Below are 25,061 nucleotides of genomic sequence, written 5' to 3'. Positions count from 1 at the left end.
AGGGGAGGGACTGTTGTTTTTTCCTGGCCTCCGAAGAGGGGCCTGTCAGGAAGATGTAGAGGCCAGCGGGCCCCCGGCCGCGCCCCGCGGGGCGGCTGACAGACGCGGGCAGCTGCGGGGGCGCCGGGGTGCAGGGGGGTGCCGGGCACAGCGGAGCGCACCGCATCCCTGCCGCGCCCTTCTCGCTGCCCCCCTGACCCCTTGGCCCACCCCTTCCAGGGGCCAGGGGCCACGGCTGGGCCTCCCCGGGCTGGGCCTCCCAGGGCCGGCTCCCCGGGCCAGCTGCGGAGGCTGGAGCAGGAGTCTGGTTACAGCCGCCTGGCCAGGCCCCCGGGAAGGTTTTCCTGGGGAAGCTGACAGGCCAGGGCTTCCTCCCAGCCTCCCGTGGATTCTTCTAGAGCCCCCACAGCCTGGAGCCCCTCGAGAGAGAGTGCTCAAGGCTGTGCACTGGAATTTGCTCAGCGCTCCTCCCTCACAGTCTCTTTCTGGAATCCTCGAGATCAGGAGGACGAGACAGGCGAGGAAGGGGTCGTGTTTATCTGTCACCTCCTCGGAGCTCCACTTCCCAGAAATGACTCCTTCAGATTCTCAGATGTTTGTGGGGTGGGCATTCTGATGCAGGGGGCCAGGCTGCCCAGATTAAAGAATCCTGGGTCCTGGGGCACCTGGGTGGCACAGCAGTTAAGCGTCTGCCTTCGGCTCAGGGCGTGATCCTGGCGTTAACGGGATCTAGCCCCACGTCAGGCTCCTCTGCTATGAGCCTGCTTCTTCCTCTCCCTCTCCCCCTGCTTGTGTTCCCTCTCTCGCTGGCTGTCTCTCTGTCAAATAAATTAAAAAAAATCTTTAAAAAAAAAAAAAAAAAAGAATCCTGGGTCCTCCACCTCCCATCTGTGTGTCCCCAGGCAGGCTACACAGCCTGTCTGTGCTTCCGAGTCCTCTTCTGAAACACGGGGCTGATGAGAAAATTACCCTTGGGGGAATATGTGTGAGGTGCTGAGGTCACTGGGCGAATGTCAGGGAGGACTGTCATCCCAGAGGAGGAAACAGAAGCCCAGAGAGATGCAGTGACTTGTCTAGGGTAGTGGCAGACCCAGGATTTGAACTCGCACCTGTCGAACCCCACAGTCCACGCTCCTTCCTCTGTGTCAGGCTGCCCTAGACGGGATGCCCAAGGGCGACTGCTGGCTCTGCCTTTTCTTAGCTGTGTCATTCTGAGCTAAGCCTCCTTTAAAATTTGTAAAATATAGAACATAATTCTTAATTTACCCATAATAGGAGAGTCATGAGGTCCAGAGGAGAAATGTGTGTGTAACAGCTAAGTCCTGGGCAAAGCAGAGAGATGAGTCTGGCTCGTGGCAGGGATCCCATCTCCTCTCCTGGCCTCCAACACCCTGCCCATTCCAGAAGCCCGATGCCAGTTTCAAGAAGAGTGTGTGTGCGGCCTCCAAGCTGCAGGGGTGAGGCCCGTGGGCCCTCCTGGTGTCTTTGGAACCAGCCAGCACACAGTTATGTCCGTGCCCATTTCAGCCCTGATCCCGCTGCTCTGGGCCGTGGAAAGATTCAGTGGGAGGGGAGCTCTGGCCCGTGTGCTTGGAATGTCGTCCTCCCAGAAATTATATTAACCCTCCTGAGAGGCCAGGAGAGCGTGGGGATCTAGTAGACTGATTGACAGATTGAAATGGCAGTTGGCCCTCCTAGGACAGGCACCGTCCAGCAAGACCATGCGATCGGTTTCCAAAGAGAACTCCTTTGGGAACGAGAATCCCCCTGATTCCTATTTCCACGCCCCAGATTCCACAGAAGCCGTGACCTCGAGGGCCGGGATAGGGGAAACAGGTGGGTGGTGGTGAGGGTGCCTGGAGGAACTTCAAGAAACTTATCGAAGAGCCTTCCCTTTCCCGTGGAGAAAAAAGACTTGAACTGCTCCCCAGCCCCCCAGAGAAGAGTGTGGCTAATTGGCATGTAAGTCGGGGTTAAAGAATGGAAGGAAGAATCTGATTGTTTTTTTAAGTTACTGGGAAAGTGAGAATGTCACTTTGGGCATCTGGCCTGTGTCTTTCTTTATGCTACAGACCCTAGTGGGCCGCTGAGACTTGCAAAAAAAGATTTCTTTTAATCCACCTTCCTCTTTGCAAGCGGCAGTAGAAGGGCCTTTAAATCAAATGCAATCAGCAAACTTGTCTCTTGCACTTACTTCCCTCTTCACTCCCTGGAATTTGGCACTTGACGGATTCTGGATCTGACTTGAGGCTTTTTCCAAATCCAAGACTTGGGGAATTTTGTTAACAGTGCAATAAAATAACTTCATAGCATACAGGAGGCACATTAAAGCAGGGCTCTGTGTGTGCTGCTCTCTCTCTCCTTAAAATTAAAAAAAGAAATACAGACAATGTTTCTTTAAAAGTCTCCATCTGCAAATCCCATTAGATGTGCATATAAGGTTTCTGATGATTAATAGTTGCCTGCTCGGGTTTTGGTTGGAGGGGATCGTGTGTGTGCTAGTTAACCCCTCCCTCTCCTCTCTCACGTTTCACTTCAGAAATTTGTCACTCTCTCCCCACCGCAGGATTTAAAAGTGTGTCTCCCAGCCCCGGGCCAGCCCTCTGCAGGCATTTGCTGCGGGCTCCAAGACAAGCGCCCTGGGCTGCGACAGTGAACATGTTCAGTGTCACCGGCGACAAATACACGTCCAGGGGACCCCACTAGGCAGGCTGGTGTGTCGGGGGTGGGGGCAGGAAGCCAGGAGTGCAGTCTGACATAGGTGTGTGCATGCATCTGTGTAGCTGGCCACACGTGTGTGTGCTTCAAGGAGAGACTTTAGTTTTGGTTTTCGTTTTGGTCCCTGGGGTGAATTTTCTGCTGAACATCTTCCCCTCTTATTTATTTATTTATACTTTTTTTTTTTTGCATTTTTAAAAAATCTGAATATAAAAAAGTGTGAGAATCAAAACTTTGCAAAGACTGAGGCGCGCAGCAGCGGACGGCAGATGGATCCCGTGGCCAGCAGCTGCATGAGGAGCCCCCACCCCCCGGCCCCGGGCTGGGGCTGCCTTCGAAATCCCCACGCCGAAGGCAGTGGGGCCTCAGGGCTGCCCCACTACCCGCCAACACCGTTCTCCTTCCACCAGAAACCAGACTTCCCGGCGACAGCAGCGGCAGCATACCCCGACTTCTCGGCCTCCTGCCTGGCAGCCACCCCACACAGCCTTCCCCGGGAGGAGCATATCTTCACTGAGCAGCACCCCGCTTTCCCACAGCCCCCCGACTGGAACTTCCCTGTCTCGGAGGCCCGGCGCAGGCTCAACCCGGGCCCAGCTGGGGGCTCCAGGGAGATGCGGGCCCGCAGCCCAGGCCTGGTGGACACCACGGGAGGCCCCAGCGAGGACTACGAGATCCTCGGGAGCACGGCCCACGAGACGGAGAAGAGGTCGACCAGACGGAAAAAGGAGAGTTCAGGTACGTGGCTGAGGAGCGGCTGGGTGTTCCTTTGCTGGGTCTGCTTGCCCTCTCTGAGCCGAGCTGCCCGACCTTGAGTTGCAAAGAATATTATCTAATCTACCTAAAGGCACGGGTTGCCTTTGGGGTTTCTTCTACTCAGAATTCTAGGAGTCTCTGGTCATGGGGGTTGTATCTGTGCCCCCTGCACTCCCGGATGCCAGCAAGGTTATGCCAGCAAGTGACTGAAATGAGAGCCACAGAGATTGGGAGGATCTGTGAGATGGAGCCTCGGTGCGGGCTGGTGAGGGCTGGAGAGGGGCTTTCCAGTAACTGGGCTGCCTCTGGGTCACGCTTCTCCCCACCGAGGCCCAGCAGGCTCCAAATGGTCCCGGATCCGAAGGATTTGCTCACCAGGGGGAGTCGGCTGAGATGGGAGCTTGGAGGGCTAGGACCGAGGCTGGGACCCCTGGGCATCAAGCAGGGCCAGGACCCTCTGTGTCCAGGAGCCTGGAGGCAGAGAAGCAGGCTTAGGGTTGAGATGGGAGAGGTGGGGGGGGGGCGGTGGAGGAGGAGATGAATTGCAGAGATTTGGGACAGACTGCCCACGAGGTGTCTATCACTCTGCCCATGCCTGGGCCAAGAGGGCAGCTCAGCGTGCTAAGGTCTGGGTGACCCCCAGGGAAGGCATCCCCACGATGGGTCCTCCTGAGGGATCACCAGCCTTGGGAAAGTCAGGGAGGCAGGCAGCCAAGGAGCGCCAGAGGCCAGACACGGAGCGGCCTGCTTGTTAAGATCCCAGCTACTGTCCATCTCCTCCCTTGTTTCCTCATCTCTCCATGGGGCCCTCCTGGCTTCTCGCGCTGCCCATTCACCTTCTGTCTGGTTCCCTGTCCCCACCTTCCCCAGAACAAGGCAGCGTCCACGCCTCCTGTCCCCGCTGCCCATCGTGTCCTCCTGACAGCTGCCCCCAGAGCAGCATTTGTCTGTCTGAACCTATGGAGGACTTTTCTCACAGGGCTAACCAGGGGCAGGCAGAAAACGAGAGTGCCAACCAACCATCGAGAACACTCCATGCTTTGCCTTGCAGGGAGCTTTCAAGGGAGCACAGATTTCCCGAGTCTGTTCTCAGAGCACTGGCCAAGGCCCCGGGGGGATACAGAGACAAATAGGGAGGTCTCACCCTCAGAGGGCTCAGGCTGAGAGGGAGGAGAGGCCTGCAGATGCCTGTCTGGCAGTGGATCTGCTGTGGTCAGGGAGGGGTTCCAGGTGCTGCCGGAAGCGCACGCTAGCTCTTTGGGAGCCGCCAGTGTGCGAAGTACACGGGTCTTACCGTATCTCTGCTGTACGTGTGGAAAAGGAGGGACAGAAAGTTTGAGGAGGACGCTGCCAGAGCGGGGTCTAGAGAATGTCCCACTCCTCTGGATTGGCCCAGGACTTTTCTGAGTTTCGCATGGAAAGTCCAGCATCCCAGGAAAGCCCTCCGCCCCAGGGCCAATCGGGACAGTTGGTAACCCTGGGATGAAGCTCAAACTCTGGACCTCAGACCCCAAACCCTGCACTCTTCAGCAGGTTGCAAGCTTAATCCTCATTTTGAAATATTTGGTCTCCACACTTAAAGAAGCCCCCCCCCCCGCCCCATGCTAACAATGGATGGCCACAGCCTAAAAGGAGGGGCCTTTAAACCCCCGGCTGGTTAAATCCTCAACTCTTCCTAGCCCCGGCTGGTGATGTGCTGAGATGGGGGGCTTTGCTGCTTCTCCTCGCCAAGGGGCTCTTAGCAACTGGGCTCTGCGCCTGGTTGAAGAGCTCTCCCCGCCGGGGCACCTGCCCTTGTAGCAATTCCCTCTCTGCCCACACGTCCCTCGGCCGCATCCAGCCACTTTCCAGGGAACCGGGAGCGGAGGCACTGGAAGGCACGGGCAAAGGGCTGGGCTTAGGTGCAATCATTCTGTCTTCCAGCAAGCCCCACATGTGCTGTCTTTCCTTGGGGCCAGTGACCCGTGGCACTGCATCAGGGAGTGAGCTCCCGTGCCGAGCAGCTGGGCCTCCCAAGAGCCCATGGACAGCCTCCATTGAATGTCCTGCAACTCTTCGTAGGGTCAGCCTCTGGGGGTGGGGGTGGGGGAGATTCTTATCCAGGAGCGGCCCTGGGCTCCCCCTCCGGGTCCCCTCAGGAGCAGCACCAATGGCAGGAGTCAAGCAGGGCACGACAAGCTGAGTTTCATTCATTCTCTGGGGTTCCAGACCCGCTTTCTGTTCAACACAGGACTCTTTCTGTCCCAACTGGTTGCTTGAGTCTTCCTTTGGAATTGAACTGGAACAGGGAGGAGGCAGGACAGATTAGCTTCCTGAGAGCCTGAAGAAAGGGAAAAGCAGAGGAGCGGGACCTGCAACCACTTCTAGGAATCTGGAATCCAAGAGACAAGCCCACAGAGAACCCCCATCCCCGTCCACCAACCCCACTGCCTGGAGTCTCTGTTTAAACTTTTGATGTTTTGCTCATCATGGATTGTTTGCATTAATTTTGATCTCTTAAAACATTCCATTAAAAATATGATTCCTCCTGATGACAGGGTTTTGACACCACTTGCATTTTGCGACCAATGTGAGCACCTCACGTGCCTCACCCTGGCCCTTGCTAAGCTGTCTCTGAATGTTAATCAGCCATCGATCAGAAATGTGTTTTCCATAGTTGTTCACGGGCAGGCCGACAGGTTGGCATGTCGGCACCACAACCTTGGGCTGTGTGACTTTGGAAAACTTCTTAATTTCTTGGAGCCTCCATTTTCCCAGCTGTAAAATGGGATCCTAACAAAAGCACCTTCCCTACGGAGTCACTGTGAAGGTTAAAGGCAGTGACCCGTGAGATCAGCACGGTGCCTGGCACGTGAGTTCAATAAATGGCAGCTGTGTTATTAGGCCCATATTTCCAGAACCAGCCTTCAGAACATGAGGGGCGGGGGGTTGTCAATGGAATTGACTATTTCAAATACTCTGACTCAGAAATTCCTGAATCTGGGGTATAAGACGTGGGAACTCCTTGCAATTATCGTTGGTCCTTAAATCCAGTTGTCATCATTTAGGAGCTTGGAGCCCAGTGATTTGCTGGAGAGGTTGGGGGGTGAGGTGTGCCTGGTGAAAGGGTCCCGTACTGGCTGGCCGGAGAGGCTCCGGCAACAGAAAGTCACTGGAAGTTCGGTTCTAAAGGAACATCCTCTCTTCTCCCCTCTCCTTCTGCCAGTCCCAGCTGCTCCCCTGTCATTCCCACTAGAAGCGGAGCTGATTTGCTCAAGTAAATGATTAGGAAAGCGGGGGTCCCTGGCTCCCGCTCAGAGCCCTTCTGTTGGCTCACAGCACAGAACTGATTTAGGAGACCAGGGTGATATTATCTCACCGCAAACACTCCCAGCCCCAGGCCCATGGGTGTTAAAGACCCCTGCTGGCAGGCACAGCTGCGAGGCCACTGCTGTTTGCCCCCGATCTGTCGATCTGTCTTGCTACCGTGGTCGTCTTTAATTTATGGGAATGAGGGATTTCGCGGTGATTTCCTGGCGGGGTTCAAGGGAAGGTTGCGCGTGATCCGCCTGGCTGTAGGTGAATCGGATCGCCCGCCTGGGAGAGCCCCCCCGTGCTTGGACTCAGCCCTGCTCGCTGGTGCTCTCACGTACTCCCTCTGACTTCCTCAGACTCGCTTTGTCCCTTTGTCCCGTCCCCTTCGCCTCCAACACGTGTGCCTTCCCCGGGCTTATCCTTCCTTGATTTCTCCCCTGCAAGATATATCCCCACCTGCCCCTGCACAGCCACACGAACTCCCAGTTTCTCCTGAGGTTATAAACTCTCCCCAGATCGGCCCCTTTCTCCCACCTGCTCTCTGCCTCTCAGCCCCTCTCTTCCCACTTGCACGTCCCCCACCCAGCTCTGCCACAAGCCACACCAGTTCACTTGCCTTGCAAATACACCCAGCTTTTTTCTCCCAACCCGTCACTGAAGCACTTTCCATTGCTTCAAGCTTCCTTCCCTCCCCCCTGTCCTCTGCCTATTGAAGTCCTTTTTTTTTTTTAAAGATTTTATTTATTTGACAGAGAGGGAGAGAGAGCCCAAGCAGGGGGAGCTGCAGGCAGAGGGAGAAGCAGGCTCCCCGCTGAGCAAGGAGCCTGATGTGGGGCTCCATCCCAGGACACTGGGATCATGACCTGAGCCAAAGGCAGAGGTTTAACTGATTGAGCCACCCAGGCGCCCCTGAAGTCCTTTCTTAACATCCAGCTCGAGACTCCACTTGCCCGTAGCACCATTTCAGTGAAAGCTGTTGCAAGTTTCAGTATCTACTAGAAGCTGTGCTGATTTTCTTTATTTTTTTTTTAAGATTTTATTTTTTATTTATGTGACAGAGATAGACAGCCAGCGAGAGAGGGAACACAGCAGGGGAGTGGGAGAGGAAGAAGCAGGCTCCCAGCGGAGGAGCCCATGTGGGACTCGATCCTCAAACGCCAGGATCACGCCCTGAGCCGAAGGCAGACGCTTAACGGCTGCGCTACCCAGGCGCCCCCTGTGCTGATTTTCTAAATAGATAGCTCGTAACTTCATAAAGGAGCTCTTCTGAGATTCCCCACCATGGGACAGCTTGTATTTGAAATCTCCTCTTTAAAAATGATGATCGGGGCACCTGGCTGGCTCAGTCGGGGGAGCCTGTGACTCTTGATTTCAGGGTCGTGAGTCGGAGTCCCATGTTGGGTGTAGAGATGACTGAGAAATAAAATTTTTGAAAAAAGTAAATAAATAAAAATGATGATACAAAACATATAACACAAAATTTACCACCATGATCATTTTTTAAAAACTATTTTTAAAAAGTTTTATTTGTGGGGCGCCTGGGTGGCACAGCGGTTAAGTGTCTGCCTTCGGCTCAGGGCGTGATCCCAGCGTTCTGGGATCGAGCCCCACATTGGGCTCTTCTGCTATGAGCCTGCTTCTCACTCTCCCACTCCCCTTGCTTGTGTTCCCTCTCTCGCTGGCTGTCTCTGTCTCTGTCAAATAAATAAAAAAATCTTAAAAAAAAAAAAAGTTTTATTTGTTTAAGTAATGCTTACACCCCACATGGGGCTTGAACTCATGACCCCAAGATCAAGAGTCTTGTGCTCCTCCGGCTGAGCCAGCCCAGTGCCCCAAATTGTGATCATTTTTAAGCGTACAGGTCAGTGGTGTTAACTATATGTGCACATTGTCCTGCAACAGATCTCTAGAACTTTTTCGTCTTATAAAACCGAAACCCTATATCCACTGGAAAACAACTTACTTTTTCCCTCTCGCCGAGCCTGACAGATAGCGCTCTACTTTCTAGGAGTTAGACTACTTCAGGTTGCCGGCCTGCCTCAGGCTTTGTTCGCAGGGGTGCTGGCCAGAGCAGGGCTAATATGGGACCAACCATTATATTGGCTGAGGAGTAAATCTAAACAGAACACAGAGTAATTTTAAGCCAAAGATAAGCCCATCTCACTTTGCCTTTTTATAGCAAGTATTATTAAAGACTGATGTAACAAAAGAGCTAGACTACTTTAGATATTTCAGATAAGTGGAATCATGCAGTATTTGGCTTTCCATGATTAACTTATTTTCCTTAGCATAACATCCTGCAGGTGCATCTGTGCCGTAGCAGAGAACAGGCTTTCCTTTTTTAAGGATGAACAATATTCCATGGTTGGCATAGACCACATTTTCTTTATCCATTCATCTGTTGATGGACGGACACTGGGGTTGCTTTCAAGTGGGCTATTGTGAATAAGTCTACAGTGAACATGGGTGTGCAAATATCTCTTCAAGATTCTGCTTTTAGGGGCGCCTGGGTGGCATGGCGGTTAAGCGTCTGCCTTCGGCTCAGGGTGTGATCCTGGCGTTATGGGATCGAGCCCCACCGGGCTCCTCCTCTATGAGCCTGCTTCTTCCTCTCCCACTCCCCCTGCTTGTGTTCCCTCTCTCACTGGCTGTCTCTCTCTCTGTCGAATAAATAAATAAAAAATCTTAAAAAAAAAAAAAGATTCTGCTTTTGAATTCTTTTGGATCTATACCCAGAAGTGGAATTGCTGGGTCCTACAGTAATTCTATTTGTAATTTTTTGAGGAACTCCCCTACTCTTTTCCATAGCTACTGTACCATTTTACACCCCACCAACAGGCCACCAGGGTTTCAATTTCTCCACATCCTCATCAACACTTGTTCTTTTCCAGTGTGGTTTTTTTTTTTTTTTTTTTTTTTTTNTTTTTTTTTTTTTTTTTTTTTGGTTTGGGCTTGTTTGTTTGATGGTAGCCCCTTAATGGATATGAGACAATATCTCGTCGTGGTTTTGATTTGCGTTTCCCTAATGCTTGGTGAGTTTGAGCATTTTTGCATATGCTTGTTGGCCAGGTGTAGATCTTCTTTGGAGAAATGTCTATTCAAGTCCTTTGCCCATTTTTCAATTGGATTGTTTGACTTTTGTTGTTGAGCTGTAGGAGTTCTTTATATATTCTGGATATTAATCCCTTATCAGTATATGGGTTGCAAGTATTTTCTCCCACTCTCTAGGCTGCCTTTGCATTCTGCTGGTTGGTCCCTTTGCTGCATAGAGGTCTTTAAGTTTGATGTAGTCTCATTTCTGCTTTTTGTCCCGTTTTTGCTTTTGTTGCCTGCGCTTCTGGTGTTATAGTCACGAAATCATTGCCAAACCTAATGTCATGAAGATTTTCCCCCATGTTTTCTTCTAGGAGTTTTACAGTTTTAGATCTTATGCTTAGGTCTTTAAACTATTTTATTTATTTATTTTTTTAGAGAGAGAGAGAGAGAATGTGCGTGTGGAGGGAAAGGCAGAGGGAGAGGGAGAGAGAGAATCTTAAGCAGATTCTGTGCCCAGCGTGGAGCTCTACGCAGGGCTCGATCTCACCACCATGAGATAACGACCTGAGCCAAAATCAAGTCAGACATTTAACTGACCGAGCCACCCAGATGCCCCTTTAAACTATTTTGAGTTAATTTTTTTTTAAAGATTTTATTTTTATTTATTCGACAGAGATAGAGACAGCCAGCGAGAGAGGGAACACAAGCAGGGTGAGTGGGAGAGGAAGAAGCAGGCTCATAGCAGAGGAGCCTGATGTGGGGCTCGATCCCATAACGCTGGGATCATGCCCTGAGCCGAAGGCAGACGCTTAACCGCTGTGCCACCCAGGCGCCCCTTGAGTTAATTTTTTATATGCTGTAAGGTGAGGGTCCAACTTTATTCTTTTGCGTGTAGATGTCCAGTTTCCCCCACATCATCTGTCGAAGGTCGTCCTTTCCCCACTGTGTAGCCTTAGCACCTTTGCTGAAGATCATGTGACCATACATGTGAGGGTTTACTTCGTAAGTACTCTGTCCCATCGTTCTCTTATGTCCGACTTTATGCCAATGCCATACTGTTATGATCATTGCAGCTTTGTAATATGTTTTATTTTTTTTAATTTTTTTTTAAAGATTTTATTTATTTATTTGACAGAGATAGAGACAGCCAGCGAGACAGGGAACACAAGCAGGGGGAGTGGGAGAGGAAGAAGCAGGCTCATAGCGGAGGAGCCTGATGTGGGGCTCGATCCCATAACGCTGGGATCACGCCCTGAGCCGAAGGCAGACGCTTAACCGCTGTGCCACCCAGGCGCCCCTGTAATATGTTTTAAAATCAGAAAGTGTGAGGCCGCCATCTTTGTCTCTCTTTCTCAAGATTGTTTTGGCTGCTCAGGGTCCTGTGAGATTCCATATGAATTTTGGAATGATCTTTTTCTATTTTTGCAAAAAATGCCATTGGGGTTTTGATAGGAATTGCTCTGAATCTGTAGATCACCTTGAGTCATAAGGACATTTGAACAATACTAAGTCCTCTAATCTAGAGGCATAGAATGTCTTTCCATTTCTTTGTGTCTTCTTTCATTTTTTCAAAACGTTTTACGGTTTTTAGCGTACAAGTCTTTTACCTCCTTAGTTAAGTTTATTCCTAAGTGGGATGTTTTGGGTTTTTTTTTTTTTCCTTTTTGATGCCATTGTCAATGTAAATTGTTTCCCTGATTTCCCTTTCAGGTCATTCATTGTTTATGGATAGAAACGCAGCTGATCTTTGTGTGTTGATGTTGTTTCTTGCTACTTTGCTGAACTTGTTCATTAGCTCTGAGAGGTTTTTTTGTGGAATCTTTAGGGGTTTCCCTATACAAGACCATGTAATTTGCAAACAGAGATCATTTTACTCCTTCCTTTCCAATTTAGATGCTATTTATTTATTTATTTATTTATTTATTGTCGCACCTGATGGCTCTGGCTAGGACCTACAGTATTATGTTGAACAGAAGTAGCAACCGTGAGCATCCTTGCTTGTAACCTGGTCTTAGAGGGAAAGGTTTCAGTTTTTCACCATTGAGTATGATGTTGGCTCTGGGATTTTCATATATGGCCTTTATTACGTTGGGATAATTTCCCTCTGTTTCCAGTTTGGTGTGCGTGCTAGGGTCCGTTATTGATCTCCCTCTCCTGACATACAGAACATGCCTTTGTTTGCACCCCTCCATCCCCACATCAAACCCAGTCTGCCTTTCACCCAGAGTCACAGCATATGACTACCTTTCTCCCTGAATCAGAATGGCACCTGATTCACCCATGCAATCCCCCTCACACCTGCTAGAACATTTACCCCAGGACGAGCTCATTCACTGTCTGATCGGTAGTCTCAATTACAGCCTGGTGTTCATTCATTCATTTTCTCCCCTCCTTTCTGAGAGGGGCTCCACTGGCTGGCCTGAGGGTTTCCACCAGCTGTGATGTCCTTCTGGAAACTGCATCAGGACCTTTATAGTCTCACTCATGAAACAGTGTGCAGAGAGCCTGACTTCGATCATAAATCCAGCCCGGGTCAGGGCTAGTGCTGGGGTCAGAAAGACACATAAACTGCCACATATGCAGGCTCGGCTGACTCTGCGTGAGCCCCCACAGGGTGCTTGGGTCAGCTCCCAAGTACCAGGGCCACCGTGGCTACTGTGGCTGAGCAATGAAGTGGACCCACCATGGTGGACAGTTAGGAGGGCTGTGGTGGCTGGGTAGCTAGAGGGCCCAGCTGCCCTAGGGACACGTGGCTGTGTTTCTGGTCTAGAGGAAAGGGCACCTTGTTCTAATTTGCAGAGCAGTCTCCTGTGGATTCGCATCAGCTCTGCCCAGCACCCCTCCTGGCCTTGCCCCCTCCTCTTAGTGGTGAGCACCAGCTATGAGGATTGGGGGGGGGTCTTAGTCCATCTGGGGTTGCCATAATAAAATACCATAGATCGGGTGGCTTACACAACAGACATTTATTTTCTCACAGTTCTGGAAACTAGAAGTCAAAGCTCGAGATGTCAGCAGTTTAGTTTCTCCGGAGGCTTCTCTCCTTGGCTGGCAAATGGTCACTTCTCGCCACGTCCTCACGCGGTCTTTCCTGTGTGTGTGGGCATCCCCGGTGTCTCCCAATGTGTCTTAATCTCCTCTTCTTAAAAAGACACCCATCACACTAGAGCAAGGCCCACCCTAATCAGGGCTTCATTTTAACCTAATCGTCTCTTCGATGACACTGTCTCCAAATGCAGTCACATTCTGAGGTCCTGGGGGTTAGGACTTCAACACGTTCACGGGGGAGGCAATCCTGCCCGTAAACAACAGGCACAGGGACAAGGACAAGGTTCTAGCAGCGATACCAACGCCCCAGTCAAAAATTCCTCTATTGAAAGCAGCACCTTACAGGGGTGCATGACCTCAGAGCTTTCCTGGCCCTGGATCCCATTGGCCACTCGAACTTCCCCACCCAGAGCTTCGTTTCCAGCTACAAACAGATCCCCCCCGTTCTTATCTTAGGCCTACAGGGAGAGACACTTTTAGGAATGTATCTAAAGAAGTGGGCTGTTTGGCAGAGGAAGAAGGAAAGGAGGTGATAATGAAATACACGGGCAACGTCAGTGTCACTTGGGTGCGCACAGAAACACCGGGTGCCACGCTGCGTGATCTCTTATCCGTGCCCACCCTCCTTGCTGGGCCGCAGCCTCGTAAAGGGGGAGGGGCGGGGTTCAGGGCCTAATGTCAAGTTCACTGACAGGGCAGACCCTGACCAAGTCCCCAACCACGGCTTCCATTCTGTGTGAGTTCGGGGAGTCCCACACCTCAGAGTCCTGCTCCCTGAAAAATGATCGCGGTGTCGAACTCACAGGCTTGCTATGGGACAAGGTGGCGTCACAGATGTAAAAGAGACAGCCGGCACTTGGTAGTCCCTCAATCCATTGTTCCCAAACCCACAAAGGAGCACCCCTCTGTTCAAAGTCTTCCCTGATCCTGGCTGCATCCCAGGCGGCCTGTGCTCAAAACCTGACAAGGCAGTGACCCGAGGTCAGAGGGAGGCTGCCACCAGCTAGGCTGGCCTGTGTCTGCAGGCTCACTGGCCCAGGGTCATGGCAGGGCTGGGCAGGGTGTGGTGTGAGGGGCCCACAGCCGCAGCAGCCCCTCTCGTTCCATCTCCAACCCCAGAACCCCCTGGGAGGAAGAAGCCTTAGGAGCCGGAGTGGCCAGTGTGGAAGGAGAGACAGGAACTCCACATCCCTCCTGCCTCCTGGTCAGAGCTCCGGCCCCTCACTGTCAGGCAGAGACTGGGGCCCAAATCAGGACATGAGGCCTTGGCCACTGTCTGAACTCAGAGGTATCAGCATGAGCCCACTAAGGCCCCGCCCAGGTACAGTCTGGAAGTTCTGCAGAAAGTCGGCATCTAAGACATAAGGGTCCAAAGGGACGTTGGGCTCTAAGAAGGTCCGTGGAGAGGCAGCCTCGGCCCTGCCTACCGCCCTGCCAGGCTAGGGGCTCAGGAGTCCGCCCTACTCGCCTTTCTCTCTGGCTCTAGTCAGTCAGGGCATCTGGGCCCAGGGACGTGGGTTTGATCCCGGGGCAGAACAGCTCTTTCTTTCTGAGGGCAGGACTTGAGGCCCCAAGCAGGCCCCAGGAGGCAGCCCCTTTCCCCCAGTACCCTTTTTGCTCACTTCCCTGGCCTCTGGCGGGGATCCCTCCCCCACCCCCACCCCAGCCTTTTCTATTTCATGTTTTCCCTGAACACAGTCGTGGAGGAACAGTGTGAGCAGTGGGGCCTGGTCCTGAAGCCCACACTTCCTTTGGTGACAGCTGAGGGCGACATCTGGAACATATAAACACAAACAAAGTCCAGAGCCGCCCATGCCTCCCCCCAACCCATCTCAGAGGCTTGCTGCTGCTCCCCACCCTCATTTCCACTGCCTCCCTTCACCTTCACCTCTCTGCTCCCCTATTCCACGGTCCCCCACACCCCATGTCATTGCCCATCCATTCCACTCTCCCTCAGTACCACGTAGCCTCATTGCCCCACCCCCCAGGGGACCCTCAGCAAAGACTACTGTAGCACCAGGCTTTTCCATTTCAGAACAATCTGCTTCTCTCCCAGAAAACATACTTTCAATTCCCCAGCCCCGCTGCTGGGCTCCTCAAAGAGGCTGGGAGCCCTCCCCATGTCTGGAGAGACATGGGGCCCCCACATTGAGATGGGTGAGCCTCACTGGAGCCCAGTGAGAAAGGAAGTCAGGGAGGTCCTGCGTGCAAACGCCCAACTGCTCTCGGGCTGGTTCCATCTGGGTCCCCTCTATTTTGATGGGCTTCGACTCCTCCTGAAGTTGAAAGTATCAGAGCTAACGAGGATGTCAAAGGCCAGCACTGGGACAGGCCAGGAAGCCCGAGACACCATTTTCAGAGGGCTTGCCAAGGTCTCACCTGCTGACATCATGCCCCAGGGATCCCCTCCCCCTCCCCACCATGGACTCACACGGACACATTCCTGGGGTGAGCACAGCCTCCATGCTGGCCACCCCCCTCCCAGGGCAGTGTCCCCTAGTGGCTGCAGCCCCGGACTGGTCCCAGGGAATTCCAGCAAGCCTTTCATTCTCTGGGTCTTCATTTCCTCCTCTGTTCAATGGGCTGATGTGTACCTTACCCACCCTACCGTATACTTAAGAGGCCACAGGAAGCAGCCTAATGTGTGGAAATAGCTTCCTGCCACAGGTATCTGGGTTTGCGGTCCAGCCCTGTCTTGAGGCCCTCTCTCGCCTACCCTAGCCTCCCTGTAAAATAGAAAGGTGCCCAGAGACCAGCTCTAAGCCTCTTCCAACGCTTCTGTTCTATGACTCCTCTTCTATGATTCCGTAGTATGTATGAAAGCCCCAAAGACGTTTACCTCTGGGGAAAAGAGATCCATTGTCAACTGTGGAAGTGTTATTTGAACGTACCACATGTGGCTTTCTATCTGGTCTCGGACAGAAATTTATGTAAAATGCGGTGACAATGTGGGGGGGAGGGACACAGGCCTCCAAAAAGGCGTGCTCCCCAGAGTCTGTCTGAAGTTCCTTGTAGCTCCGATAAAGCTGTCTGCTAACTTCAGGAAGGCCTGCCAAAACTGACAGCTATTTATGAAATAATTTACCTTGGATGGTGTAAAAGCTCACGGTGCAAACCGCAATCACACATACATCCTGTTTGCATTTCTCGGGGCACAAGGGTTCCATCATGGCCCCCGATGGCTGGCGCTCCGACTGGGGCTGGGGCAGGACAGAGGCAGCCCTCTGAGCACCAGCCTCCTCTCTCTGCTGTCCTGGAAGAGGCCCCCCTGACCCTGAGAGAGAAGCAGGACCAGGACGGCTGAGATGTGACTCTGGTCCATGCTAGTGACTGTGCCTGGCATCCTGCCGCCGCTGGAAGGCTGACATAAGAGTGACCAGACACAGAGCCCAGCAGAGACACAGAGAAGCGGCGGAGACGGGAAAAGAGTTAAAAGGCCAGACACTGAAAAGGCATCCCTTTCACGCAGCTCTGGAGACGTGGTACCTTGACAGGCATCGTCTCTAACCTCCACCGTGGGTCACTTCTGCATGACCTCTCCAGGAGGAAGCTCTTCTTGCGGTTCTTTCAGACCGAGCCTCACCGGCGCGCCAGGCATGGGGCTCGGGGTTAACACGCGTCACCCACGGCCTCTCACCTTCTCGACACGGCGCATGTAGCTGTTCTTGTTTTACAAAGGAGGAAACTGAAGTTCAGAGAACATGAGCGACCTGCCCAAGGTCAGAGAGCTCTTTCTGGGAGCCTGCTACAGCCCAGATTCTCCAAGGGCTCCTCAGACACAGCTCCTCCATTCAGCTCGGGGTGGGGGGCTTTGCACATCAGCGGGAGACAGAAAGTCCCTGGCACAGCCCTGACCTTGGAGCTGAGGACCTTGGGAAGCCCAGGGAGGGCTTGGGGACAGAGCACAGAGCAAGACCCCAGGTCTGACTGAAGGGAGGATCTAGGAGTCCAGAAAAGAATATTTGCACCTGGAGGGGCCTCAAGTTCAAGGCCATGGGTTCTTAACAGAAGAGAGAGTAGGGAGAGCAGAAGAGGATGTCAGGGCTGCTTACTGGGAAAGGACTCGGACACCAGCTTCCCTGGGGGGGAGGGAAGACCCAGCCCAACCCCATGCTCCTATCCATGGGGAAACTGAGGCCCAGAGTAGGAGGCAGGCACCCCAACAAAGCTGTACTCTTCTGGGAGCCCACCATCCTGAGGGTAGTGTGCATGTGAGCGGGCAGACTAGCCCCCCTCCCCACCCCCCTCCCAGCCACAAATGGCTCCCGGTTGTCTTCATCTTTCTTTTTCTATGTTGGTGACAATGTCTCAGAACAGAGCACCCGAACTTCCTGCCTGCCGTACTGCAGGCACTCTCGTCGTTCCTAACGGTGCTGAGAGGGCTTCTTGCCTGAGAAGCTGATGAGGAACAGGTGTCCTCTGGATGTCACTCTCCCACCCCCTCTTGAGGGTGTTGTCCGAGGTTCGGCTTCTCTGTCCCATTTCCTCTTCTTCCCCATCCCGAGGCCCAGTGCCTAAATGGGGACAATAAGAGGAGAAGGGAGATAGGCAGGGAGGGACCCACTAACCAGTCCAAGACCAGCTCAAAGGGGTCTTCTTCTTTTTTTTTTTTTTTTTAAGATTTTATTTATTTACTTGACAGAGAGAGACAGCCAGTGAGAGAGGGAACACAAGCAGGGGGAGTGGGAAAGGAAGAAGCAGGCTCCTAGTGGAGAAGCCTGATGTGGGGCTCCATCCCAGAATGCCGGGATCATGCCCTGAGTTGAAGGCAGACACTTAATGACTGCGCCACCCTGGCGCCTCAAAGGGGTCTTCTCCCTACCTCCCCTCATCTCTCTTGGGAGGATAACGTGCAGGACTGGCGGGGGGAGGCTGTTTTCTGGGATTTCATAGGCACTCATGTGCACCGAAGCAGGCCTGGGAGGAGGGGAGTGGGGGTGTGGGCATCGACCCAGGACGGGGCCTCCAGGAGCCTTGGGTGTGGAGACTCTGGGGCCAGCCTCGAGCATGCTGGATGCAGATGGGGAAACTGAGGCCAGCGTCGACCACCACACTTCTAGTCGGATGAATCTGGGTCCCAATCCCAGTTCTGCCCCCACTGCCCCCCAAACTGCTGGGCACACCAGGCCAGTTCCTGGGCCTCTCTGACGATGCTTTCCCTCTGTAGAACCGAGTCGGATTTAGCAAACGTTTAGCAAGTACCATGCCAGGTACAGTAGCAAGTGAGAAAAAGCAGTTTCATCCCTGGGGGGAGAAAGAGAGCACCATCAATCAAATTATCACAGGACTCCACATGACAATGCTGAAGGGGACAGTAAGAGTACCTCTTCCAAGGGGTGTTTGTGGAAAGGGTTAAATGGATCTGAGTACATAGAAGCCTTCAAGAAATCACAGCTGGTATTCTCCCAGCCCCTCAGATGGCATCTCCCAGAGGCGAAGAATTGGAAGAATCCTTTTTTGTTCAAGTGCTTTAAAGTTTTAAAAGCACTTTCCACACACAAGAGCTGGTCCAGGCTTCCCAATAACCCCGGGAGGTAGGTGCTTTATTTTGTGCAATTTCTTGACGAGGCGACTGAAGCCCAGAGAGGTTAAGTGACTTCCTCAAAGGCCCCCAGCAAGGAGAGCGAGGCCTCAAACCCTGACACAAGTCATCTTGGTTTTACACCCCTTCGGTCGTGAAAGGGAAGGGCTGGGAACCACCCTGAGCCCTGCGACAGTAATGGGCGGGAAACGACCCGGGTCTCGGCCGGCTGGGAGGTGCTCCGGGAAGCCTGCCCTCCCTCCCCGGGCCGGCGGCGGCCAAGGACGGCGCACTCCTGGGGATCCCCGCCGAGGGGCTGCGCGTCCTTCCCTCCAGCCCACGCTCCCGCTCCCGCTTCCGGAGGGGTCTGGGCCAGCCTTCTCCCGAGCCCGCGGGACGGGAAGCCGGGGCCATCGGACGCGCCCCACTCCTGCCTCCGGGCGCGCCCCTCGGGCAGCCAACCCTGACCGGGCAGGTGGGCACCGGAGGACGGAGCCCCTCCGCCTTCTCGGTTCCCTCCGGGACGCCCCAATCGCTTTACCTTGCGCCCCCCACTGCGCCGAGAGCCGCCACCCCGGCTCCTGTCCCCTCCTCTCCCAGCAGGGACGGAGGGCCTGGAAACTGAAACACAAGGGACTGAATTGAAAGCACGAGAAGGAACTGTGGAGAAGGGAACCAGCAGTCTGAGGTTCCCGACTGCACCGGGGCTGACGGGGNGGGGGGGGGGGGGGGGTGCTCCACCTCCCCACCCGCTCGCAGTGTGGCTGCTTGGGGGGAGGGGGGTAGTGGGGACGGCTTCCCTGCCCTCCTCCACCCCGTCTAAAAGCCCCCACCCAGCGCCCTCCACCCCCAGGTCAGCCCCCCACAACAGGGATTCCCCCCCACACACACACACACCCAGGCGGGGATGGGGTCCTTAAGGGGGCACAGGGTGGGGGCGCCGCTTTCAGTAAAGCAGCTAACTCTGAGCCAAGGTCCCCCAGGTCTGTGAAAGGACAATGAAATGAAAGACTTCCAAATTGTAGAGCCCTGCAGGAAAAGTGGTTCCTGTAGCCATTCCCCCGACACGTGGCCCGCATTGTTAATTGTGTCGGTGTCTTGGTCTCCTTCCGGCCGCCCCCGCCCCAGCGCCACCACCGAAGTGAGTGTAGAGCCGCCTCCCGGCTTGCTCGGGAGACAACACATATGTCGTTTGCAAAGCACTCTACAGTTTGTAAAACCCTTCCGACGTGGAGTTTACTTGAACAGCATGTGAGCCAAACTTCCTGGGTTTGATTTCTTTCTTTTTTTTTTTTTTTTAAAGATTTTATTTATTTATTCGACAGAGATAGAGACAGCCAGCGAGAGAGGGAACAGAGCAGGAGGAGTGGGAGAGGAAGAAGCAGGCTCCCAGTGGAGGAGCCTGATGTGGGGCTCGATCCCACAACGCTGGGATCACGCCCTGAGCTGAAGGCAGACGCTTAACCGCTGTGCCACCCAGGCGCCCCCCTGGGTTTGATTTCTGCCTCTGCCAGTCACCGGTTGGACGAACTGGATGAACTTGAACGACTTGCTAAACCTTCTCTGTGTTTTCTTGTCTATGCAGTGGGGCTAATAGAAGAACTCACCTGGCTGAGTTACTGGGAGGATTAAGTGGCTGATACATGTAAGGTGCTTGCTCCCCGCACCCGTTAGCGGTTATGATTGAGCCCCTGGTGGGTCTAACGCGGAGCCCAGAACTTTCCAGACTTGGCCCCTCCAGGTATCAAAGGGGGAAAGAAGCTTAAGGCAGCACTGCTCAATTTACATGCGCACGCAGCTCCCCTGGGGATCTGGCTAAAATGTGATTCTGATTCAGCGTGTGGGGGGGGTAGGGCCTGAGATCCTGCAAGTCTGACCAACTTCCGGGCCCTGCTGCTGCGGCCACGGCACCCTCTGAGAAGTGAGGTCTTAGAGCGGTGGTCTGTAAACTTGACCATGTGTCACAATCACCTTGGAGGCTTGTTAAAACAGATTGCTGGGCCCCACCCCCGAGTGTCTGATTCAGCAGGTCTGGGATGAGGCCTCAGGATACACATTTGTGACAGTTCTCAGGTGATGGTGACATCGCTGGGACAGAGAGCCTCAGCGTTAGAACCTCTTGCCCCACAAACTTACAGCCGCTACTAATGTCCAACGGGGGCAGGTGGGGGGCACGGGGTGGGGGTGAAGGCTGGAATAGTAGAAATCATTAAACAGCCAAGAGCAGCTTCTCATGCTTTGGGGATAAAAAAAGTTTGGGGTGGGGGGAGGGAGGGGGTGTGGATGCCCCTGAGGTTGGGAGCCAGAAGACTCCCCAGATCTCGAGAAGGGGGGGGGTTAAAGCACTAGAAGGAATGATAAAGGGACAATGTGGGTTCTTTCTCAATATCCTTTAAAAACAAGAGAGACCGGGGCACCTGGGTGGCTCAGTCAGTTAAGCATCTGCCTTCAGCTCCTGTCAGGGTCCCAGGGTCCTGGGATCAAGCCCCGGATCGGGCTCCCTGCTCAGTGGCAAGCCTGCTTCTGCCCCTCCCCCCGCTCATGTGCCCTATCTCTCAAATAAATACGTAAAATCTTTACTACAAAATGAAATAAAAAATAGAAACAAGACAAGGAAAGGCAGCCTTACTCTGAAGGACAAAAGATAGGAAACCTCTGCGGCTCACGTCGTCCTGCTTGGGACGCTCTCTCTGCAGACACACAGGAAAGCCGAGGGAAGCCTGAGGGCGGCAGCAAGGGTCGCAAGGAGAGGACAGCCTTCACCAAGGAGCAGCTGCGGGAGCTCGAGGCAGAGTTTGCTCACCATAACTACCTGACCCGGCTCCGGAGATACGAGATCGCTGTGAACCTGGACCTCTCGGAGCGGCAGGTGCAGTCCTGAGGACCCCCCTCCTCTGGCCCTCCCTCCCTTCCCACCACTCCTCCCTGAACCTTTTCCTTTGTCTCCTCCCTCTGCCCAGTCCAGTGGTTCTCAACTGTGGCTCTACCTGAGAATCCCCGGCGGGGGGCTCTCCCCCCCTAGAAATTTTCATTGGTCTGGGATGGAGTCCAGACATCAGCATGTTTCAAAGGTCCCCTAGATGGTTCTCAGGGGCAGCCAGGGTTGGAACCTCTGATCGGGTTATTCCCAAAGTTGGGTGTGCGCTGGAATCACCTGGGCCCTTGTTTAAAATGCAGATTTGAAGGGGCTCCTGGCTGGCTCAGGCAACCTTGATCTTGGGGTCATGAGTTCAAGCCCCATGTTGGGTGTAGAGATTACTTTAAAAATAAAATAAAACACTCAAAAAAAAAAAAGAATAAAATGCAGATTCCATAACTCTGGAGAGCGACTTTGCCCTGAGAATAAGTGGGACTGGGCATCTGCACTTCTAGTAAGTTCTCTAGGTGGTTCCTGGACTCCTCTAAAAAAAACTACCTAGCCCCTTTGGGGCTTTCCCTCAGAGCATTCCACCCACACCCATGCTCTAACATGGAGTAAAGTATAATAATAATAATAATAATAATAATAATAATAATAATTTGATAGCAGCTTTCAGTTGATGAAGGCCTCTGCCAGAGTGCTTGGTTTAGAAAGCTAAGATTCAGATCCTGCCTCTACCACTTCCTAGCCCTGTGACCTCTGGGACATGTCTCTGAACCTCCCTGGGTCTCCATCTGTAACACAGGGTCATGACCCCACCCTGCAGGCAACGCTGAAGTTCAGATGAGAAAACACGCAGACCAGAGCTATCTGAACTGACACCTGCTTTATGAATGTGCCTAAGGATGAAGCTGGTGAGCCTCTGCTCCCAGACCCTGGGGTCCTAGAAGCTAGAGAGAGGGGGTGTCGGCCCTGGAGGGGCGGGGCATTGCAAAGGGGTGGGGCCAAATGCCCAGTGACTTTCAGACCCCGCGGTCCCCAGACGGGCAGGCTTTCTGACACAAAGACAGGGAGACATGCACGAGACAGGCCTCTGGGCAGATTGATGTGTCCTCCCTTTTGTCTCAATTCCTGGTGCCTTTGGAGGAGCGGGGCAGGGTGAGCGGAGGTGCAAGCTGGGGTCCCCGGAGCTGCAACTGCTGTCTCGAGCCTCAATATGGGGAGGGTAGCTGCACCTCCCTTGAAGTGACCAGGTTCCTTTGCTTCCTCTGCCAGGTCAAAGTGTGGTTCCAGAACCGAAGGATGAAGTGGAAGCGTGTGAAAGGGGGTCAGCCTATCTCCCCGACTGGGCAGGACCCCGAGGATGGCGACTCTGCCGCCTCTCCAAGTTCAGAGTGAGATTCTCCATGGAGAGAGAAGGACTGAGGACTGAGCCCCCTGCCCAGTTACCCTGACCCCCAATCCGACCTTCACCTTCTCCCACCCACCCCAGGGCAGCCTCTCCATGTCTTGCAGTGATTCTTAAACACAAAGCTTCCAGCATCCTTGGGAGCCTTGAAGTCTCCCAGAAAGTTCTATCCAGTTTTGCTCTGTCTCCGCAGCCCCTTCCCCAAGGCCTTTGCTTCCCACAGTTCTCATGGAATCCTACAGCAGCCCGACTGGACCCAAGTGGATCTGGGGAACAGCTCCAGGCACCCTGCTGCTGGGGGTCTCTTGGCTGCTGCCCACCCCTCCTGCTACCACCTCCCTCCGACACCAGCCAGCCCTCCTCCAGGTCTGGACACCACCTGGTCTGCTGGGAGAGGAGCCTTGGGACCAGCTAGTGAGCTGTGAAAGCACGCGCCCCAAAGGAAGGAAATGACTAGAACACACACACATCCTAGACCACCCTTCCTTTCTGGGTTCCATATTGGAGGCTTTGGGGAGCCTTCAGTGGTCCCCAGACCCCAGGGAGAAGCAGTGTGAGGAGAGTTGAGGACAGAACTTCACTGCGGCCAATCAGAAACCCAGTCCTTGTCTCCCAGAGCTGTTGGCTGAGTGGGCACGTTTATAACACTGGCTGGAGGAAGACTGTTGGAAAAACAGCCTGGGGTAGGTGCTCCCCATACGGGCCTGTTCACACTGGCTTGACTGGGTGGCTGAGAAGGGACCCAGGACCGCACCTGCCTCTTCGGAGTCGATTCGAGGATACAGCTGGGACTGCTGAGCCCCAGAGCCACGGAGGAGCTATTCTTTTTAAATCCACAGTTTGTGGATTGAAAACGTATCCAGAGCCTCCCATTATTGAGTCGAGGGCTGGAAAGTGTCCCCCGTGTTCCAACGATGAAGAGATCGTACTAGGCCCAGTGAGTGAAGGCCTAGAAGGGTGGAAGCCTGCAGTGGAAGCATCCTGTGCTTTCGAGGGACCCTGTCTGCAAATGGGGACAAAAAAGTCAATCCCTCTTTCTCCATGGGGTGCACCTGAGCCCTTCCAATGTGTTCCACGATTGCTGTTATGACAGGACGAGCTGCTAAGTGTATGTATGGCGACCGCCCAGATCTTCTGGGGTGACAGTCTGGGACTAATGGCCAAACAGCTTGGGGTGACCCGAGCCTCGGCAAGAGACCCCCGCCGGCCTCAGTACTCCATCGCCCCACACGAGCAGGTGTTGCAGAGGGAGGCCAGCAAGAGTTTGGAGCTCTTGAGTGTAGATTTAATCGCTCACATGTAAAAAGAACCCCACCTCCCCAGCCCGAAAGGACAACCGCTCTGAAAAATGATTGCCAAGTGACATGGCTGGTTAGAGCATGTGTCATTTTTTTTCTAAAGTGTATTTCATATATTTTCTTAAGATTACATCAAGTTAACAGTGCAAGGTTAATTCACTTAGTAAGAAAATTCTTGGAGAAATAAAATCAATAAAAGAGCGTCGTTCCCAGGCCTTTTTCTTTGCAGAGCTAAGCCCCGCGTTCCCTCTGTGTGCGACCCTCTGATGCTCGTGTAATGATCACCCGGGCAATGTCCAAAAACAACGAAAAAAAAGGGATGAAATCATTTAGACCAAGGCATCCCCTTTTGGGTTCTTCAAAATGTGGGGGTGCAAATGTCATCATTGGAAAAACTATGTTGTTCTCCCTTGCAACTGCATTGTCCTCGTTTCCCCTTATAAAATGCTAGCTGTCAGTTTCCCTAACCTACAGCTTATCAAATCATTGAAGTTCTGTAAACAAAAGATGAATTCTTTTGTTAATAAAGGAATCTCGGCCATAAACTAACCACCCCTAATTTGGGGGGGAGGGGGAGAAACAGAGGGAGGGGGGAGAGAGAGAATCTCAAGCAGACCCCCTGCCAAGCGCAGAGCCTGATGTAGGGCTCGATCTTATGACTCTGAGATCATGACCTGAGCCAAAATCAAGAATCGGACACTCAACTGATTGAGCCACCCAGGTGCCACCCCACCCCCGTAATTTTTAAGTTTAGAATTTGTGGGTTTTTTTCTCAGGATAAAACAATACACACCAATAGTTATAAAAAATGCCATAGGAAGAAACGTCCTCAATCCTATGTTTTTTTAATTAGAAAAGATTTGTCTCACCAAGATGTTAGCCATGGACAAAATAGAACTGGCTACAGAGAGGGAAGGGAGGGAGCCAAGAGAGGAGGCCAGGCCAGGGTTCGGCCTTGAGGCAGTCTGGGCCCAGCATGGGCATTGACCAGAAATGACATCATCAGGAGCTGGCAGAGGAGGGCAGACCCACAAAATCAAGGTGCCAAAGAGGAAGGTTCAGGTTCAAAGACAAGCAAAACAGACACCGTCAAGCGTTCCAACACTCCCTCCTAACTCTACTCCC

The 25,061-nt window shown here is 53.2% G+C and overlaps 1 protein-coding gene across 2 annotated transcripts; it reads left to right on the top strand.

Annotated features, from left to right (window-relative positions):
• Nucleotides 1-1,924: 1,924 nt before the first annotated feature.
• Nucleotides 1,925-24,468, top strand: MEOX1 (mesenchyme homeobox 1). Of its 2 annotated transcripts, XM_019800204.2 has the most exons (4): nucleotides 1,925-1,962; nucleotides 2,937-3,456; nucleotides 21,067-21,239; nucleotides 22,506-24,468. In XM_019800204.2, exons 2-4 carry the CDS (start codon nucleotides 2,988-2,990, stop codon nucleotides 22,626-22,628), a joined length of 765 nt encoding a protein of 254 aa, XP_019655763.1. In that variant the 5' UTR covers nucleotides 1,925-1,962; nucleotides 2,937-2,987; the 3' UTR covers nucleotides 22,629-24,468. The 2 variants fall into 2 exon arrangements, with proteins under 2 accessions (XP_019655763.1, XP_002919773.1); XM_002919727.4 differs by lacking the exon at nucleotides 1,925-1,962 and having other exon boundaries at nucleotides 2,579-3,456.
• Nucleotides 24,469-25,061: the final 593 nt, after the last annotated feature.

This window comes from Ailuropoda melanoleuca, chromosome 13 (assembly GCF_002007445.2).
Source record: "Ailuropoda melanoleuca isolate Jingjing chromosome 13, ASM200744v2, whole genome shotgun sequence".
Lineage (NCBI taxonomy): Eukaryota > Metazoa > Chordata > Mammalia > Carnivora > Ursidae > Ailuropoda > Ailuropoda melanoleuca.
Note: the sequence above shows the minus strand (reverse complement) of the source record. Positions and strands in the feature narration are given on the sequence as shown.